The sequence below is a fragment of the Tympanuchus pallidicinctus genome, unplaced genomic scaffold (assembly GCF_026119805.1).
Source record: "Tympanuchus pallidicinctus isolate F22 unplaced genomic scaffold, pur_lepc_1.0 scaffold7, whole genome shotgun sequence".
NCBI classification, from domain to species: Eukaryota; Metazoa; Chordata; class Aves; order Galliformes; family Phasianidae; genus Tympanuchus; species Tympanuchus pallidicinctus.
The window spans coordinates 26,668,126-26,688,704 of NW_026294791.1; the positions used below are offsets into that span (position 1 = coordinate 26,668,126).

A 20,579-nucleotide genomic window follows, 5' to 3' on the forward strand; every position below is an offset into this window, starting at 1 on the left:
GGGGCAGCCTGGGCTGGTATGAAATGTAGAGGTTGGTGGCCCTGCATATGGCAGGGGGTTAGAGATTCATCATCTTGGGGGTCCCTTCCAACCCGGGCCATTCTGTGATTCTGTGATTTGCTGTGTCGAGGGCTGAAGCCTAATCTGTTAGCCTGGAACCTGCTGCACTCCCAGGCCTGATGCAATTACGGGCTGTTAGTGTGTCCATACGTAAAATAGGACCCGTGATACTCTCCATCTTCTGAAAAACAGCCCTGGCATCTATTATGAGCAGTGCTTTGTAAGGGCAGCACAAGAGTAATGCTTATTGTTAATCTTTTATTATGATTATTATATTTTTCTGGTGGGTTCAGCCAAAGTAAAATTAACTTTAATACAATTTTAACCCGTCTTCTATTTGTTCTTGTGCTTGTTTATATTCTATGCTGTGCTTAAACCATAGGGCTTTTGGAAGAGGCTGTTCTTGCTCTGCCTGCAGTGTCCAGCTCAGCTTGATTTTTTTCCATGCAACTCCCACGTACTCCAGATGTTTAAGTAATAACAAAATTGCTGCAGCTCTCTGTATCCTGCCCACACTGCTTTGAACCATCCGGCTTGTTCTTTCACCTGTCTCATTTGAAACCCTGTGAGTGATGCCTGGGATTGCTTTGAGCTGTTCAGAGCTCCCTGCTGCCGGTTTGGTAACAGGCAGCACCATTTACTTATGGGCTGATACATCCCATGTATTTAACAGGAGCTGAAGCTGAATACTTCAGGAAATCTTGAACAACAGTTTCCCCCTTTTCCAAGCACTGAAATATTTACTTCTCGTCTTAATCTTGAAGAGAAGTTCCTTGCAGAATGTGTTTAAAAAAGAGGTGAGTACAAATCCCGGTTTGAAAAGTAGAGATATTTATTCTATGTTCACCTTTGTTCACAAAAGAAGCAGCATATATTTTTTGCCTCTCGGTTGCTGCTTCTGTGAGCACTTTGCATATTTAATTGATGATTTCACGTTTGAATTGTTCTGCAACAAATTCTTGCTTCCCATTGGCAGTCACTTTTCTTCTGCTGTCATCTGAAACTACTCCTTTCAAGTGCAAGGACGGAGCAAGCACCAGAGATCCTATTTCTGCAGACATTTGTGAATGCAGCCTTTGCAGTATTAGAGGCCTGAAGTCTGCAGCTGGTTTGGGACTCACATTCTTAATGACCATGTGAGTGTCTGTCTTTTTGGTCATGCGGTGTGTTAACCTGCAGGTCCCCATTGAGGCTGTGACAGTGTTTCCTTCATGTCAGGTATCACTGGCCTGGCTGGAAGAGCTTTTCGCATGGCAGCATGCAGTGTGTAAGGAAGTCTTGCATTCACTGTGAGTTTGGGTTACACGAAGTGCTGGGTTTCAGGCTGGCTGCATGTAAAAGCTGGCAGAAAGGGGGGTGGTGTGTGTGTGTGTGTGTGTGTGTGTGTGTGTAAGGAGGAGCCTTCCCTTGTAAATAAAGCACAGAGCATGTGCGCATGGAATTATTTGCTTCTTGGGTCTGGAAGTCTACCAAAGCGTAGTGGTACCAAAGTCGTAAGTGGCTTTATTGACTTTTTTTTCCCTGTGATTGGAAACAACATTTTTTTTCTCTTTACTCACACTGCTCTCTTAACATTGCAGTGCACTTCTCTTCCTGCCCCATTTCCCTGTTGGTGGATGCATTGCTGCTTCTTCTTGTCCCATGCTGCTATTCTCTACTAGTCTCAGAGGTGCTTTTCCCAGCCCGTGGCTCCTGGGCACGCAGCGTGCCATGCCTGGTGCAGCTCCATGGCACAGCTGGTCTGTGCTCACCACCTCTTGTTTATAGGAGGGATGTGGCAAGAGGGGCTGAAGTAGTTGATTCCTGCTAAGCTGATGCAGGGGTATCCTGGTGTAGGCTGGCAGATGCATCCTTGTTCCTGTCATGCCCCTTTCCCAGTGCTTCTTCATCTGGAGTCACTCTAGGTTCATGAGACTTAGCTAAACTCACGGATTAAAATAGTTGTTCTTAATATTTACATCTTTTCTTCCCTCCCTTGGATTTTTACCTTGCTGAGTTCTACCACCATCCTTTTAAAACATGCTTTTGTAACCTGTGATTATTTTTCATTGAATTCCATGCTGCTAGAAAACATCTGAATTCAATATTGTCATAAATGATGTGAGCAGTCTCCTAAGTACCTTTGTACGCTGTTCTTGCATGTCAGATACAGTTAACCTTCATTTCAGAGGTCTGATATTTCTTTAGCAACAGCATAATTTGAGTGCATGGGAACGCGCTCCCTGCAAATATGGAGCGATGCTCTGTTGTAAAAGAAACTCGAGTGCTTGTTAAACAACTGCAGGCAGATGTAGTTTTTTAATTTAATAGAAGAGCTCATTTGAATGTTTTCCCGAGGGAGTGCCGCTTCGGTGAGCAAGTTGGTTGACTTGTGCAAATTAAAACATGTCCATCAAAAGGCAGCCCTATAGGATGTTTCCTTAGAGGATGATCATCTCTGTTCGGTGCAGGGCGGCTGGACTGGATGACCTTTAAAGGTCCCTTCCAACTCTGAGGATTCTGTGATGTAATGTTGGGAGAGGATGCTGGAAAGCATGTACAAGCATTAGGAGTTTTTGGCTAAGCATTTGGTCATGGAGGAAAGCTTGGTATGAGGCAGAAAACTGAGGTAATCCACAATCAGGCCAATACAAGTACAGGAAGTTTATGTCATCTGGAACATAGGGTTTTTGTTTGTTGTTTCTCTCGGACGTGTGAAAAACAGAAGGTGATTCTGTTTTGCTTTGAATTTCATACATTATGTCATACTTTTGGGCTCCTGTCTGGTTATTTATAAAGCATGATGAACAAACTACTCCCAGAGTTCCTGGTGGGTATCATTTGTTAGGATGCTGTGTTAAAGCACCTCTTATTTAGTCTGAAAGCTGTCATTGATGCTCCCTACCTCAAGATGCTTGGGATTCTGTGGGCTGAGTGGGACACAGTGCTTTCCCCAAAGTGTTTCTGTTAGAAGCTGCTGCTCAGGAGAGCCAGCGTTTCTTTACTAATGGTACCTGCTCATGCACCATGGCAAAAATGGCAAGGTTTTCCTTGCTGCACTTTCTGTTCAGGTACTAATTAGTTGATTTGTATGAATGCATCAGAAAATGCAGCACAGTGCCAGTTGAAAGGATAAACCAAGTGAACTAAGTTTTTAAATGCCATTGAAAAAAAAAAAAAAAAGTGATCAGCAAGGAGGTCTAACGCACGCAGTTCTGTAAGAAAATCACTCCTAGGAGAGCCAAATCCCTAAAGCTTTAAGCCTCTTTTTGATCCAAGGGATTAGTGCAGATTTCCATTTTTGCAAGGCAAACTGTTGGGGCTGTTAAGGCTGTGTATTGGAACCAGGTTTTCACAGAGGTGATGTTACAGAGGGGAATGTTGCTTCCCAGAGGGGAACGTTGGTTTGCTCTTGGTCTGACTTTGCTCTGCCACCCAGCAAGGGCATCTTCCTGTGCAAGGAGAAAAATAGCATGAAACAAGGAGCAATGTGTGGTCAGGTGTGAGATCATTTGGGTGCCCCATCCCTGAAGGCATTCAAGGCCAGGCTGGATGTAGCTCTGGGCAGCCTGGTCTGGTGGTTGGTGACCCTGCACATAGCAGGGGGTTGAAACTCGATGAGCATTGTGGTCCTTTCCAACCCAGGCCATTCTATGATTCTATGGTCAGTGGTTTTTAGCAGAACAAGATACAAATAAAATAATGATAAAAGAAGATACAGACACCATCTGTGTGTACGAGAACTGAGTTGTTTCAGCTGTTGGCATAGCTTGGACTGCTGTTTGGAGTGTTGATACTGCAGTGTGCATGTAGCATCTCTCAGTCACCTGGTGAAAGGAAACAGGTGAGTGTGACATTTGTGGTTGTGAAGACCCAATGTTGGGAATGATCTGCATCCTACAGGCTGCTGGTGTGAGCAGCTGCAGCTTCCTGCCGGCAGATAGGAGCCAAGGAGGCCCTTGATGATGCTGCCTCATTAATGAGCGTTGTTCAGAACTGCTGCTGCTGGACGCTGACGGTGCTTGGCAAAGGAATGCCAGAGTGGGAAATCCAGGTGCTCTGAGATGTGGATTGAGGTGCAGAGAGAAGTTGTACGGATGCCTCCCACCAGACATCACTTGTGCTTGTGTTATCTAAGGCAAGAGAACAAGATTCTGCTCAGCGGGTAAATGCAAGACTTTTAAAGTGGTGGTAAAAATAAACAGGCAAAAACCTGTGATATCTTCTCTATAGCTTCAAGTGGAACGGCTCTCCTGCTGTTTTGCTGAAGGCAATTGCTTGGTGGTTTATTTTCTGCAGGGAGTAGGATAGATAGCATTTATGAATGGCATGGGCATTTTCCATCCATTACAACGTGAAGTCTAACAGCAGAATCCTACAATTAGGTAGAGATATTAATAGTAACTGAAAAATTCTGTAGAGTAGTTCTGTGCAGTGGGTTTCTCAATGTGTGTTAGTCTCCTCCTTTAGTCTTTGATAACGTACAGTATGAAAAGTTTTGCTCTGCGTAGTGAGCATATTGTCAGTGGGTAACAAATGCTTTGCTTTTAATGAGAAACTTCCAGGCTAAAGATAGCATTCTTTGTAGCCGAGAGGAAACTGATGCTCACGGACAACTGTGTTGTAATTAAAAGCCCAATTATTATTAGCTGCCACCAGAAATACTTACTCTGTTGCAAGATGTGTCTTGTCCCTTGAATCTGATCCTCACCCACCCTGTTAAATATACTAACAGTGCTTCACTTGTTTAATCTGATGTTTGAAAACAGCGTAGCAAGCACAACCCTAACAGGGTGCAGCTCCTTCCTTGCTCCTCATCGTGCGTCTGGATTCCTGCTGCGATTTGCTGGCTTCCTCCTAGCCCCAAACATCAGAACTTGGCAGAGGCTGCTGGCTGCTGCTTGGCATTGGGAAGGAATTACGTAAATCCAAACGCTTGGGTTGTTCCTATCAGAACTGAAGTGTTCCAGATTGACTGAAAATTCATCCCGAGTCACTTTGGATTGGGCAGTTTGTGTTTTCTTTTTATTATTTTGTTTTAGAAAAAACAGCGCTAGGGTGACTAAGAGAAAAAGGGTTTTAAGACTTAAAAATAACCAGCAGCATCTTCCATATCCTCATAGCCATATTCCTCTTCCAGTGGCTCCTGTTTCTGCCCAGGGAGGTTGTGGATGCCCCGTCCTTGGCCGTGTTCAAGGCCAGGTTGGACGGGGTCCTGGGCAACCTGATCTGAATGTGTATGTTTGGTGGCCCTGCTAGGCAGGGGGGTTGGAACCACATGATACTTGAGGTCCCTTCCAACCCAGGTGATTCTGTGATTCTGTGATTTAAGACTTGTCTTACCCTCTGAAAATGAGCTCTGATGTTGGAGGACCAGAGATGCTTTGTGCACTCCTGGCCATCCAGCAGAAGCCATGCTGGTCTAGAGTTTTTTTCCAGAGCTTTTTCAGGTTAAAAAGCCAATGCAAACTGTTGCTTAAAAATGGGAAATTTGGTTAACTCTTTCTGTGAGCCAAGGGAAATGGACCAACAGAAGGTGATCTGTGCGGGGAGAACATTTTGTTCTCATGAGTCTGAGAACCCAGGAGCAGAAGCATAGCAGTCTGATCGTTTTTCTGTCTGACTTGGTGTGCTGCTTTGTCTGAGCTTCCTCTTCCAAAATGTCATGCCTGCTTGCAGGGACTGCTGGATTGACAGGGCAGCGTATGGAATGGGAACCTTAGCATCGAGCTGGAGCCTTAATGAAGGGATGTTAACAAGAGGCTGTCTGGTGGCATATGCTGGCTGTAATGCAGTTGAGGAGTACAAATTCTGCCATCTTTCAAGGGAAAAATCCAAACTTGCAAGTGGAGTCTCTCAAGCTAAACGTGAAAGATTGATCTTGGGACGTGAGATAGCTGGGTTGCTCTGGTGCACAGAAGTTAGGGACAGGAGCTGCAGCCCATGGGTACACACTGCACAGCAGCGAGGTGCTCTTGGTTTTTAATCAGAGTTATGTAACAGGAATAATAGGAGAGAACGCTCCTGCATGTTGTGCTGCATGGTGACAACTCTTCCAAGTGTTACACACCGACTGGGACTTGCTGTGCCTTGCAGAGAAACAAGGAAAGATCTTCTGAGATGTAGTGCAGAAGGTGAGTGAGGGCTCCGGCTGGAGGACTGTTGATGTGTGTGAGCAGAGTTAGTGAGGATGGTCACAAGATACAGTCCTGCTCACTAAGAAATAAGCCTGTTATATCCCTTCTTACTCTCTTCTTGCAATACAAATCAATACAAATTCATCTTTCTGCTGCTTTGATTTGTTGCTCTTTTTTTTTTTTTTTCTTTCATTATCTTGCTATAACTTGCTATGGTAATTGATAAGGTGAAGGTAGAAAACAAGACTTTATGGTGTTGGCACTCCTTAAATTATTACGTTCTATCCCATTTTTGGAGTTTTGCTTGCTTAATCCCAACTGCCCGTAGTTGTCACTGAGCTGTCTGCAGTGGAACCCAGGCAGCAGTTGTATGTTATTCCTCCTAATCTGGTTACCTTGCACATGTCAAGATAAATAAATTCTACTATCGGGTAGCTTAATTGTCTGGCTTTTCTCTGCCCCTTTGGGATTTGGCACTTTTCTCCAGATTTGATTAATTTGCATCACTTGGTGCCACCCACTGTGCATGGCTCTTTCCTGGCTCTCTTTTCTGAAGGCATGGTTTAGCTTGTCTCTGTTTAATAAAGAATGCTGGTGAGGGTTTTGAGTAATGTTTCTCAGTACTGAAGTGTGGTTTCCCCCAGCCACATGCTAGCAGTGAGGGTAAATGAGGGAAGATGTGCTCCAGGATCACTCAGCTCTCCTAAATCAGGATCCTCAGCATCCCTGAAAGAATCATTCCCTTCTTCTGACATTACAGAAAACCTATGGAGGATAAACTTGCCCTCTTTTTACCATTACACCAGGCTAGGTGACTTTTTAGGGTGCTTCCAGTTGGCTCTCAGATTCCTGTAGTAAAGTCCCTCCAGGATGCTGGCTTCTGAACATTCAAATAGCAGTGGTATTTGCTTTGCCCAGCCAGACAAAGAAAGCAAACGCATTGCCTTCCGTGTCTGAAGCCATGTGAAGTTTTTTTCAATTAAACATGTTTCTCCGGTTGTTTTCAAACACTCATTAATTCTGATTTCAAACAGTTGGTAAGGCTGATTGATTTGTAATTTTCAAGATCATGCCTGAGTGTTTTCCACTCCTCCCTTCTCTTGGCTCAGATGGAAAACAGAGTATTTCTGCCTGGTAAATTCTGAATAACTCAAACACTCGATATTCTTGCAAACTGAAGAGTGAGAAAGTGGCACGGACAGATTCTGCATCTCACTGCCTGTACCACACCCAGTAGCTGCATGGCAGGTGGTTATTGGGGCGATGTTTTGGTTTGTATGTATTCAGTTGGATCACTAAAATAAATAGGATTTGTTCTTTTTGAAAGAGAATTTCCTGCCTGCAAGCTGCTGGTGTGTTTCAGAGCCCCGTGCCTGGGTTCCCAGATGTGCCATCCCGTTTCATTTGTATGCTGTGAGGGTACATGGCTGCTCACAGGGACTGACGTTCCCGGGGCTCGGCTGCTTCTCCTGCCCCCGAGGAGAGCCATGTGCTATGGAGGAGCACACAAGTGCTGGATTTTATCATGAGCTGAACATAAAAATCAGATTACCTGCGCCATTCCTTCTGGAAAAAGTCTACTGTGCTCTTAAACAAGTGTTTCTTTTATTTTCTTTTCAATGTCCTTCTGGGAACCTGTACTTAGGCATACATAAAATCAGATCCTTTTTCTCTAATAGGGCACTTAAGCAGCCCTAAATGCATGTTAATGCTCCATTACACTCTTATCAGCTGTGTTAGATTAGAGATGGAAGTCTATTGGCCATGTGCAGATTGATCTTCCCAGTCAAATAATAGCAAAAATGAATTACTGTTTTTAACCTGCAAGAAAGAGCTTGTTTATGCTCAGAACTCTTTGTCTTACTGAATCTCTCCTGGGGATCTGTGCATGCAAGTGAGTTGCCCCAAACGAATACATTAAGTCATTGGTAAGCCCAGCTTTGTGGTATGTGAGAGTCCAGCATTGTTCCTTGTGCCCATTTCAGCATAATGTTACCACCTGGCCTTCTAGTTCAGAGATCTGTGCAAGATTTTTTTATTGCCCAAAAGAGATGAGAAGAGTTGGAAGGAATACGGCTTCCATCCTAGCACGTGTTGCCTGGCAAACACCCAAGGAGCTGCCATTCCTATTAGGGCATCTTGGCAATATTTACAGATTGATATATGTATATGTATATGTTGAATTTCATTGCTCCTATACTTCCAGTTTCACCCAACTCAGTAGTAGTCAGAATATCAGAGTTGCTAGGCAACTTCTGCACTTCTCTCCTTAGTGCCACAGCATTTCTCTTCTTCCCCTCTGGTCTCAGGTCTCTCCCATCCTGGGAAGCAGCCTGTCACTTCCATGCTCTCACAATGCCTGCTTGGTGCTGTGGGGACCATAGTTGCATTGGTGCCATGAAGCTGATAGCCTCTAACTCCTTGCTGGATTTGCTTCTCCCATCCCTTGGTTCCCTGCTGAGTTGGTACAGCGGGTTTCAAGCAGAGTGTTCCACCTCTAGCTACAGTGGCATCCATAGAGCTCAGAAATCTGCACAGACCTATAATGGGAGCTTCCCTGGGCCATTCAGGTACTTTGTTTCCAAAAAAAAAACCTGCCATTGCCATGGTGTTTGCTGATCCTCCTTGATGAGAGATGTCTGATGACTGAGGTCAGTATTGCCAAGAAGCTTGTGCAGGGCTCATGCTATCCTGTTCTATACTGAAACAATATATAGTTTCATAGAATGGCCTGGGTTGAAAAGGACCACAATGATCATCTAGTTTCAACCCCTATTGTAAATAAAGTTCTTCAGCTGGGATGAGGGGAAGGCCTTTGTACAGGACAGGTACGTCTCTCCAGGTCATTCTTCATTAAGCCTCAGTGGATCAAGTACCATATCTGTCCTTGCTCTTTTCTGTTCTAGATTTAGTCTTTTGAGTTTCAAAGGTCTGAATTTCATTTAGATGAAGTAGAGTTTATTTATGAGCACTGACATGCACTGCATGATTCACTGTGACAAAACAGTGGCTCTCAGTGTAATTTCCTGATTAGAAAACAGGACTGAAGATGAACAAAGTGAAGAGAGGAGAATCCTGTGACTCGCCTCTGGGATTGATGCTTTTCTACTGTCTCTGTGCTACTGACAGTTGCAGTGAGATGTAGGCACTGTTCATAGTCTGTTTAAAATAACAACTGGAAGCACTCACCCACAGTGAGTTCAGTTGCGCAGAATGTGCACATCACGTGGTGATGGAAAGCTGTAGTAACGCTGACTGAAAGCTTTATGGTGTTTTGGTGCTTATCTCTTCTGAAATGGGTTTTCATGAGACTGTGATCATCAGTTGTCTGGCGTTGTATAATTTACAGGTACCGCAAATGATGCCAGCATTTATGATTACCTTGCTTTGAGGGTAGGAGCTGCCAGAAATTAAAGGCTGTTCTAGGAGGCAGGGCTGGGTTACATGGCTGTCCTACTGATAGCAGCCAGTTGGCTTCCTGTTCCAAGCTCCCTGCTCAGCTGTGTCCAGGAAGGAGCACAGTGGGCTGCAGTCCTGCAGGCTGAATGTTGGCTTTTGGAGAAGTGCTACAATTAGCAGTAGTTCAGTTTCTCCCCATCTCACTCCCTCTTTTCTTAAAAAAAAAAAAAAAAAAAAAAAAAAGAATATACAACTCCAATGCATTTTGAAGTTAGACTCAGTATTGTTTCCCTAGCATAATGAAAGCATACCTAAGATAGCCAGCCTGCCCTGAGAACTCAGAAAAGTTGTTTCTTTTTCTAATTTTAAAAATAAATCCGTCTCACCCTTGAAGCCAGTAGGGAGAGGGACAGGCTGTAAAGATATTGCAGGATTTATTCCCAGCAAAGCAGCTGCTATTATTTTCATGTGCAGAGCTGAGTGGGGGAGTCAGGGGCTTAGTGCTGTACAGCTGTTGGCTGGCTGTGTTGCAGGGTTGGCACAGCTGCTCGCGGGGCCATGGAGCCCATGGCTGCTCCTCCTGCACCAGGAGAACCTGGCAAGTGGGATGGGGAAGGTGTAGTGAGTTCCTGCAAGGAATCCTGGCTGGGGTGTAAGGAGGGAAATAACAACAAAACAGAGAATGCTCTGCAGGGAGCCGGGCCTGCTAGCAGGTGACAGAGAGCCTGGCAGCAGTTCCTGAAGTGAGGCTGTCCCTGTAGTGTCGGTGTGAGGCAGGGGGTGAGGTCTGTGTGTCTGCAGATGTTACCCTCCCACCTGGAGGGTAAGAGCATCAGCAGTGCTCCAGGTGCCTGCCTGGCACTATTTGGACATGGCTCACTACTGATGGCACAGTCCTGTGGCAGTGTGTGTTGTGCTGGCAGCACAGTTCTTACAAAAAGCCCCACTTCCTACTGCACTTCCATCCCTATTGACTGTATACACGGTATTGGGAACCTGTTCAGTTATTTATTACACGTTTCTCCTCTGTTCCTGCCGTTCAGCAGAATGCATTTCTTTCCTTGCTCTGTATGACTTTTTCTCCTTGCTTTGGCTTCAGCTGCCTTTTCCCTCCTATTCCCATACACGTTTGGCAGAAAAATGACTACTAGAGCTCAGCTGTGTGTCTGGGTGAGTGTGTGGGGGCGTGGGAGAGCACTTCATTTGCCGTTTGCTTTCAGGATTATTTCCTCTAATTTGTTCATGCTCTGTTATACACCTTTCACAGCTTGGGAATCATGCCAGCAGTTCAGCTGCCTGACTTTGGAAACTGCATGGTCCTTCAGCCAGGCTGCTGCCTCTGCTCCTTAGCTGCATTGTGCTCTCTCTGCCATAGGGAGGGAGTCAGGAGTATTTTCAGTATTGAGTAATTCTGATTAATTCATTCAAAAAAATTGAAAAGAATAATAGTAATAATCATGGAGTTGGTGCTTTGTGCTTGCTGTGCAGTGACTGGTGCCCCTAATGCATTGCAAATGCGACTTCCCTGAAGATCCATGGGCCTGCGAGGTTCCAGCACTATTTGCAGAAGTGCTTTCAAAGCAGCTCTGGATAAACTGGTGGTAAATCCTGCCTGTGTGCATTTCAGAGCAGCAACTGGAGCACTTGGCTTTTAATAACTTCAGATCGAGTCAACTGCGGAGTGCTCTGAATTCAGCCACAATGAGGCATTGCTATCATTGGAGTTGAACACAGGAGTGCTGAGAGTGTCTGAGATCATAGAATGGCCTGGGTTGAAAGGGACCCAATGCTCATCCAGTCCCAATCCCCTGCTATGTGCAGGGTCACCCACCAGCAGACCAGGCTGCCCAGAGCCACATCCAGCCTGGCCTTGAATGCCTGCAGGGATGGGGCATCCATGACCTCTTTGGGCAGCCTGTTCCAGTGCCTCACCACCCTCTGTGTGAAAAACTTCCTCCTAATATCTAACCTAAACCTCCCCTGTCTCAGTTTAAAACCATTCCCCCTTGTCCTGTCACTGCCCACCCTTGTGAACAGCCATTCCCCCTCCTGTTTATACACTCGCTTCAAGTACTGGAAGGCCACAATGAGGTCTCCTCAGAGCCTTCTCCAAGCTAAACAAGCCCAGTTCCCTCAACCTTTCCTCATAGGAGAGCTGCTCCAGCCCTCAGATCATGGAGATGCTGTGTAGGAGCTAGCTGCCTGCATGGAGAAATTTAACATGCTCCCTTTTGGGGAAAGATCAGAGCCAAGCACAGGGCAGTTGCTAGCAGTGTGAATAAGGTGCAAGCCATTTAAAGACAATAGAGGGTAATTCCTCTGTTTGAGATCCCTCTGCTGAGTATGCTGCTGGTAATCCAGGAGCACTATCACTACGAGGAAGGACCTGCAGAACTCTGTTCCTGCAGTGCTGTTCCAGCTGCAAGTGTGCTGTTGTGATCATTTGAGTTATAGCAGTGTTAATGCAAACTGAAAAGATTCAGTTGTTTTGGCTGGTCTGCTGCTCACTTATGTCATGGGCTGGAACACAGGTATGTGCTGTGCTTCATCACCTGCCACTGGGTGAAGAGGAGGTGTCTCTAGGGGAGTCCTGGCGAGGCGCAGCACCCCTGCAGCGTGTGCTGGGGGGTGCAATGAGGCACGCACTGCACACTGAGGGGGAGATGGATTAATTGCTGCCGTATTTGTGACCCTAGACTCGTTATTGCAGCTGAACCAGTGGGTTCCTCCATTTGATTTTGTACATTTGCAAGGATTTCCCAGGGAAACTCCCGGTAATCAGCTGATTTGAGGTGATATTTTCCTTTAAGGCTGTTTTGATATGAACAGATCAATGGATGCAGTTACAGATAATTGCATTAGAAATCCTGATGCTTGAAATTTACACACCAATTCATGGGAACTTTTTTTTTTTAAAATTATTTTCTCTAAAACAAATGTATATATGTATCAAAATTGCCATTATTGGTTAATCACAAGATTCCTCTGATGCCATGCTTAAGGGTGCTGCAACATTAACAGATGTTTGCCGTCCAGTGCTGGCCATGCAGTACCAATCACTGCTCCCATACTTCAGAGCTTTGTGCTTTATCTTGCTCAGTAAGCCAAGTCTTAGTTTTAAGCTGGGAAGAGAGAAATAGCATTAAATTGGAGGGCTGAGCTTAGCAAATGGTGTTTTTCATATTTCAGCAGTGCTTGGCTGCCTTATCCATTAGAGCAACTGGTGGATGTGCTTAGATATCAGGAAGCTCATGTATTGAGAAGAACTGAACCTGGGCTTTGTGTAGTCCTGCCTGTATCTCCCATCACTCCGGAAGGCTTAGCTTGAATATGATCACCAGCGGTGCCTTTCTGAAACCTCTTTGGAAATAAATCACAAAGCAATTTCCTTCTATGAAATGTGTGTCTTAGAAAGTGACCTCAGGCCATCAGAAGTCAATAGAAGGGGTCTTGTTGCCTTGAGTCGGGGCCCTTGAGCTGTTTTCTGTTGGGTGTTCAATCATCTAGCTCTGACTGTAACCTGAAAGAAAAGGACTGTGTGATGGGCTGAGATACTGCGGTAACAGCCATCACTGAAATAAGGTCTGAAATGAGTTTGATAGCAAGCCACTCTATATGAACATTTATTATTTGGTGGAAATATATCCATTGCCATTCTGTAATGCCCTCGTGATACCTATAGCAGTTGCTCACAGAGAAGTGGGAAATGCTGAAGGTATTTGCAACTTATTTTCATGTAATCTCACTTTTAATTGAAAAGGCTTTTAATTGAAAAGGCTAATTTTAATTGAAAAGGATAAATGTCCGATTCTGTGGATATTCTGAGAAAGTGACACCACCTGCAGTAGTAAAGAGAAGCTGCAGCAGTGTGCTGATGTGAAGGAGAAAACAGCTGTGCAGGTGAAACACATTGTATGGAAGCCCTGCTGTCTCCTCAGAAGCACCCTCTTCTCCTGGGTGTTCATCCTGTGTGTTGGAGGAAAAGAAAAACCTGCACTTTTGCCAGCCTATAGTTTTGTAAAGTCTTGTCTGTCTTTGGTATTTGGTGTATTTGGTGTATATCTCTTAGATAGAGGGGGGAAAAAAAATGTTTTGAGCTACATTCTGTAATAGCTGTGATAATCTTCCTGTTGCTGTTCTTAAGGCGCTTGAGGTTTTTAAAAGAAACAAAATGTAATGAACACAGTGTGGAAGTGCTGTGATGTGCATCCCTTGCTGCTGATGGCCGGCTTCTCATGCTGCCATGACTTTAACTCCACACCATGTGAATTAATTAGGAGAGGGCTGTGATGCAATTCCCCCATTGCTTTCTCATTTGTATTTTGCTGTGCATGAAATCTCATCCCTGGGACTCATAGTACTGTTTGTCCTTAGGAGACTGAACAGGGAAGTATCACGTTGCTTCAGGAGCTGTTCTGTTTGGAAATCACTTGTTGCTTTGGGATCGGGCATTGGATGAGAAGTGCTGACTGCAAACAAACAAATAAACAAAAAGGCTAACTCTGCAGATAAAAGTGGTGAGATAAGCCTCAGTTGGACAAAGCCTGTCCTGCAATAACCTGCTGATGCTAACTATTAGTATTAATTCAAACCGGGCCCTCCCTGCTAGGAGGAATCAGGTAGATGAGCTGGAGCTGCTTGGTTTCTCTCTCCAGTCTCTCTAGCTGTCAAACCGCAGCATTTGTGTGCCCTTTGAAATGTGGATGGTGAAGCTGTTCTTTCTGCTGAGCGCAGCCTCACGAGAGAGGATACGTGCAAAGTGTAATTTCAGATGGCAATTCCACCTCCGTCCGGCTGGGTAACTGGGTCTGGGTAGCTTGTGGATGGTATTTTTAGTGCAGCTCAAGTAGAACACTACAAAAACGTGTGCTCTCTGTCTGCATCTCCTCATGTGTTACTGATTTTGCAGCACGCTCTCATCCTTTCCCCCTTTCAGCACGATGAGTGCTGCATCCACACTGCTGCCAGAACAGCAGCTTCCAGTGGAATAATGAACTGCAGGAATAAATATGGGAATTCTGTATCTTGGGACAAACACTTCATAGGAGGGAGAAAATGTTTAATTTCATGGCTATTAATATCAGCAGAGGGAGAGGAGCACATTCTGCCTGCGTGCTCCATGGAACAGCACATCACTGTTGACCTTTCCCCTCCTGCCACTGCAGGACTTTGCTCTGAGCATCCCCAACCCTCATCCTGCTCTAAGCTTTCCCTGCTCCTTTAGCTTCATTCTCACCACTACTTTGTTACCCATCAGCAGTGCTGCTTTGAATAATGTGAAGAAGAGGAAGAGAGCTTCTATGTTGTTGCTTTTTTTTTCTCCTCCCTTAGGCCACCGGTGCACTTCAAAGGCAGAAGTTCTCAGTTTTTGGCTCAAAAATGCAAAATAATAAAGGCATCTTTCGTGGCACAGGTGGGCGATGGTTGCTGGGAGGGGTGTCACAGCAGGAACTGCCCTCTGCTCACCCCAACGACCCTCATGGAATGCAAATTCAGAAGACAGCTCTGCTTTCTTTTATTAGAACAAAACGACATGAAAGCCAAACGGACCTATTGCTTAGAGGAAATCAGTAATTACCAGCAGTAAGTCAGGTCCCTGGGTTCTGCCTGGACAAGGCTGCGTTGTAGGTGAAGTCACTGTGGTTGTTCCATGTAGCTTTGGGTTTTTTCACAGCTGGTTTTGTGAAATTTTAGCCCAGCGTGGTCAGAGCATAAGGAAACTTAGAGATGTATCTGCAATCTGTACAAGGTGAAAGGTTATCTCAGTGCACTAAAGATGAAAGGAAATAAAGCTGTGGAATAGAATAATTAACATTCATTTATTGTAGAACACTGGAAATTCTCTGCCTGATATCTGCTGCTTGGTTTCCAGCTATGGAGGCAACGTGTGTTTTCTTGAGGATACAGCCTTTATGTGACTGCAAGAAATAAGGGCTGAGTGGATGAAGAGTGGATTCATCAAGTGTTAAAAGAACTGGAAAAAGAAGAAGCACAGCAAGTAATTCAAAAGAAAAAATGGAAAAATTAAAAGAGAAAAAAAAAAAAAAGGAATTGTTCAAGGTTTCCGGTGGCAATATCTACTCTAATAATTGAGCTCCCTTTCTGGATACACTCAGAAGAGTCTTGGGGTACCAAGTACGGCATCTGAGGCTGAGTACAGCCATCTTCTATTGGCTTGCACCAAAGATGTTAATAGCAAAGCTGCACATTTTATTTGGAAGTAGCGTAGACACTTTTGATCTGCCTGAGAGGTTTTTCTCACCAGCATTTTGCAGATCGGAGCTTGCAAATTGCTTCTCAAATCCTGATAATTAATGGTGGTGGGTGGTGAACATGAGCTGGAGGTTTTCTTGTGCTTTTTATTTTTGGCTTCTGAAACCGACATGTCCCCAAAACACTTGTGAAGACAAAAGAGAAAATCATATTTGAGAAGAAGGGAAGGAGGAGGCTGCATTATTCCATGCCACTGGAAGTGCTGTATTTCCAAAGGGATGCTGCTATGCTGGGGCCTTCTTAGCCTCGTTGGTTGGCATCAGGAAGGATTGCCTATCCAAAAACTAGCTGTGTGTAGTTTTTTTCGAGATACTGTTGTGATTCCCATTCATTAATGCAAAAAATAAAAGCTTCCAGTTGTTGCATTTGGGTTGGCTCCTTGCTCCTATGTTTCAGGAAGGTGTGTACTGCTGAGATCCTGCAGGCGATGCAGCTGGGGATGGGTTTTCTTCCTTCCCCAAAGAGCTTTACCCTGATGTATTCAGTATCACTTCTTTCCCTTTTGCTTCAGCAGCAACCTGATGTTGTTTGATGGCACCGTTGCTCTCCTGGGCACTAACCAGTGATTAAGGCAAAAGCTTTTCTGCTCTGCTTTTTCATTATTTTCCCTTATCTGCCCTTTAGCAGAGGCAAAGTCTGGGAGCTGAGTAATCCCCGATGTGTCTGGATGTCTGCACAGCCTTCTTTGTGCTCTGTATTTCTCTGTGTGCTGGCTGCCTGTGAGGTTTCACCAAAAAATGCCCTCCCCAAAACAGCCCACTCCTGCATTACGAAGTGTGTTAGAGTTGCATGGCCAAGCAGCTGCTTCCCTGCTGTGAATGTTAGTGACTGGTATGGGGTGCTTCTGGGTCCAGAACAAGCTGATATGTGCTCCATGCTGAGAGATGAAGGCAAAAGTTAGGTGAATATGGGGCTTGGGTGGCTGAGCATGCTCTCGTGGTCTCTGGTAGGGATGCTGGGTTTATAGCAGATGGATTCCTCCAGCCCCGTATACTGTGTTAACATGGGTTGTCTGTCTTGGTGTTTTGGGTTTCTTGGGGCTAACAGGTTGCTGGTCAACCTGTGCTCTGTCCCTGTAGCTGGCCGTATGCTTTTCCCTTGAGTGAAGTAGCTGGTGGTGTTTTAAATCAGAAAGCAGAGTTCCTATTTTCAGCCTCTGCTCACCGAGTTTGCTGTTTTCATCTGAAATCTGCAATGAGGGCATTGGCAGAAAACTTGGTTGTTTCAGCTTATCCACTAGAAGCCATTTCCTTCGGGCAAATTTGCATCCTGTAAGAAAATGAGCATTCCACATCTCTTTTACAGACCAAGCAGTGGTTACCTGTCCCAGTCTGCTGTTTCTCCTTCCTTTCCTACAACTCCACGTACTTCTCCCTACCCTCAGGGCAGGCACAGAGGGCTGTGCTGCAGATCTTTGTGGGTCCTTGTGCCCATCTCGGTGCTGAGGTTAAGACCTCTTCCTGCAGATTTGAGCATGCATGGAGGCAGCTGCTCAGCAGCACTCCTGCTGCATTGCAAGAATGTGGGAGCAACTAGGAGAGACTGAACATAATGAGTGTATCACAGTAATTAGGATGTGTGGTGGTAAAATTTGACGTCTGCTCCGTATGTTATATTCCTGCTCGGTGCTGTTAGATGCTGTGCTGTTGGGGTGAAGCGTGGAAGAAGAGAGGGATGGGAAATGAGAAATTTGTGCTGAACTGTGTGTGGCTAGGAGGAGATGAGAAAGGAGGAGGAATGCGGGGGATTGTACTGACCGTAAAGGAAGAAATCCATCCGTGGAGATGCAGTCAAACTTTGGAGGAGTCTTTGTTCAAGAGGAGCCGTTGAGTCATTGCACATTTGATGTTTTAGACATAAGATACTGCAGCTGTAACCTAGCTTTTCCTTCCCCTTTTGTTTTGTGTGACATCTGGATTCTTTGGGGAGTGTTATTCTGTCTTCAAATGGGGATCATTGCCACTTTGGGCAGCGGAGTTTTTACAGATTCTGTGGAGTAATGAACATGTAAGAAAAAGATTATACAGCTGGCTCTCTTCTCTCATGACTATTAGCATAAGATCTTTAATTGATTTAGGGGGTTATTTTCTCGGAACACTTGCAATTAGCAGCTCTTAATCACCAAAACACTTTTTAAGAAATCTGGCTTGATGGGTAGGTTGTTAAAAGGAATGGGAGAAGCATATATTGCTGGTTTCTCATCTTTTTTTCCAAAATAAAAGCAGCACTCCATGTTAATAGCTGGGTGAGTGGGAAACGTATCTGTGTGCCTTGCTTGCTTCAAGCCACAGATTAAAGCTTAGAGCCAGAAGGGACCTTGTGGTCAACCACTGCACTCCTGTCGCAAGGTGGGATCGACTGCCTTTATTGCACTGATAGGCGTTTACTGAACAGACATAGCAGTGTAACATGATGGAGATGGTCTGTGCTCTTGTACTCTTGAAACCCCATCATTTTGCTTTCTTAAAGCACTTTACAGGTTGCTTTTTGTTAAATATTTTTCTCTCTTATGCTGTCTTTTAGGTAAAAGGCTCTCAACAACTGTGCAAGAAGGTGGATTATTTTTAAAACAATGAGCGTGTGTCCCTAGTCATGATTTGTGGTTCAGTCCAGCTGGAGCTGTCTGAATGAAGCTATGGGCTGTGCATCAGCCAAGCATGTTTCTACTGTTCAAAACGAAGAGGAAACTCAGAAGGGGAAAAACTATCAGAACGGCGATGTGTTTGGTGGTAAGTGGTGTGGGACTGCAGCTTTCTCCAGTGTCACAAATGGTCTGGAAGGTATTTTTGGGAGTTTTAACCTTTCACAAAATGTAAAGGATGTTGTTAGAATAAATCACGATGATAATGCAGTTGGCCTCTCCAAGGGGTAGTGCAAGGATAGCTGAGATAGAAGTTGGATGAAATCCTTAGTGGCAGATTGACCTTCTGACTGGTGTTCAGTACTGCACTGCCTTTAATTCCTTGCATCCTAGGATAGTTCAAAGACTGCCCTTCTTTTCATACTCATTTTCGTGGTATCTGTGCATAGTTTTGCCATTAGATGTCAGAAAACTCATTTATTAAAAATAATTGAAGAAAAAACCAAACATTTAGAAAGAAAGACAATTCCTTAGTACTCTTGTCCTGTAAAGCAATAGTGCACTTATCCTGAAATTCTGAAGCATTAAGGGTTTGAGGGTACAGTGAGACTAGAAATATCCTTTGGGAAGGAGTCAGTGGTGCTGGGAATGGCAGGAGGGGCAGGGAGAGGTCTGTAATCGGGGCCTTATCACAGACACTTCTGCGCTGGGAAGGGCAAAGTGCTATAGAGGTGACATGCATAGTCAGCTGCAGGGTGTTTTCTTCAGGTTAATGTAAGCTTAGTGGGTTTTTTTAGATAACTGCCTCAATAACAATTTAGTTCTTCAAATATTATGAACTATCTGGAAGTTTGTTCAGAATGAGAGTTCTCAGCCTTCCCAGATATTTGTCTGAAAAGTCCTTACTGTGAATACAGTAGCTGGCTACTGCTTTTAAAATAGATGTATTGCTACTGAGTATGCCAAACTTCTCTGATGGTTTTTTTAGCAATTGTTTGTGTAGAAGTGGAAATGACACATCCAGCAACAAAAAATATGTCTTTGTAATTTTGGAAGCAGTGATAATTTACTTTTTCAACATTTCTGGGGGCTGGCTTGCTACCAGCAGTGGATCTCAGAGTGAGTACAGCTGGGGTTATCATCTGAAAGAGACACAAGTTAATCAGGAAACTTCAAGCTGAAGCTTCAGGTTATTTTCCCACATTTCCCTCCTTGATTCTAGCCTGAGAGATGCCAGTTTGGGGATTGTGGGTTCAGTCTGCTGTTTTTATTTAAAACAGGCTGTAGATGCTGGCATGAACAAAATCCTCTGTTAGTTTCTGAAAGGAATCTGAGTTGATATTTTACCTGATACTTAGCAAGGGAGTAGTTTGGGTAATTCGTGTGTCTCAGCTTTATTATTATTTTTTTAAAATGCATGCTGCAAGCCTAAGATCTTGACAGTAACGACGGGAAACCTAAAGTAACATCTGGAGGCAGAAGATGAAGAAGACTGAAGGGATTCTAAAGGATTACCACTTTACAGAGCTGGGCTTGTTTCAGCATCATCCTTGAGCTGTTCTGGGATCCATTTGAGGATTTTTAATCTTTCCCTGTTCTACAGAAACCTGTCGGTACCAGAAATACAATCTGCACTTACCTATTTTCTTAGTTTAGGTATGCAATTTGTGATAGTTAATAATCCAGTTCAATGACTGATCCTTTTTTAGCAAGGAGTTTATGCACCCATGGTATCTGTGACTTAAATTACTTGTTGAGTGGCAACCAGAATAGGCACAGAAGCTGTGTTCCTGCTTTGTTTCTGGGGGACAGCCTCCAAATCAGGAACTGGGTGCATAAGAAAGGTGAGCTGGAGGTGCCTGACTTTCCTGCTGCCCGTTTTGGACCTGTAAAGGATGTATGGCATGCTGTGATGCTTAGAAGCAGGAAACCATGTACTTCATGTGCATGGTACCCTGCACAGTTCGTCCTAAAAAGGATGTTTAATATAAAGAATGATGCAAGAAAGTCACACTTTAAGATCGTGTTTATCATCCTTGTTAACGATCTTCTGGACTTGCCAATTGCCAGAGCTCTTTCACAGGAGACAACACTATTTCTAACCACCGTCTTCTGTGCTGAAAATGGTAGTAGCTAATCACAGTGTTTGG

General features: G+C 44.5%; 2 protein-coding genes across 3 annotated transcripts in view; both read left to right on the forward strand.

Annotated features, from left to right (window-relative positions):
- The window catches only part of LOC128072182 (uncharacterized), a 406,177-nt gene that overhangs the window by 58,324 nt on the left and 327,274 nt on the right, over window positions 1-20,579 (forward strand). The gene's annotated exons all lie outside the window — the stretch shown is intronic.
- Window positions 1-20,579, forward strand: part of CUNH1orf21 (chromosome unknown C1orf21 homolog) — an 88,013-nt gene that overhangs the window by 17,287 nt on the left and 50,147 nt on the right. For both annotated transcript variants that reach the window (XM_052665715.1, XM_052665714.1), the window contains one exon: window positions 18,372-18,577. In XM_052665715.1, the coding sequence (XP_052521675.1) occupies window positions 18,484-18,577 (94 nt within the window). In that variant the 5' untranslated portion in view covers window positions 18,372-18,483. The remainder of the gene's footprint in view (window positions 1-18,371; window positions 18,578-20,579) is intronic.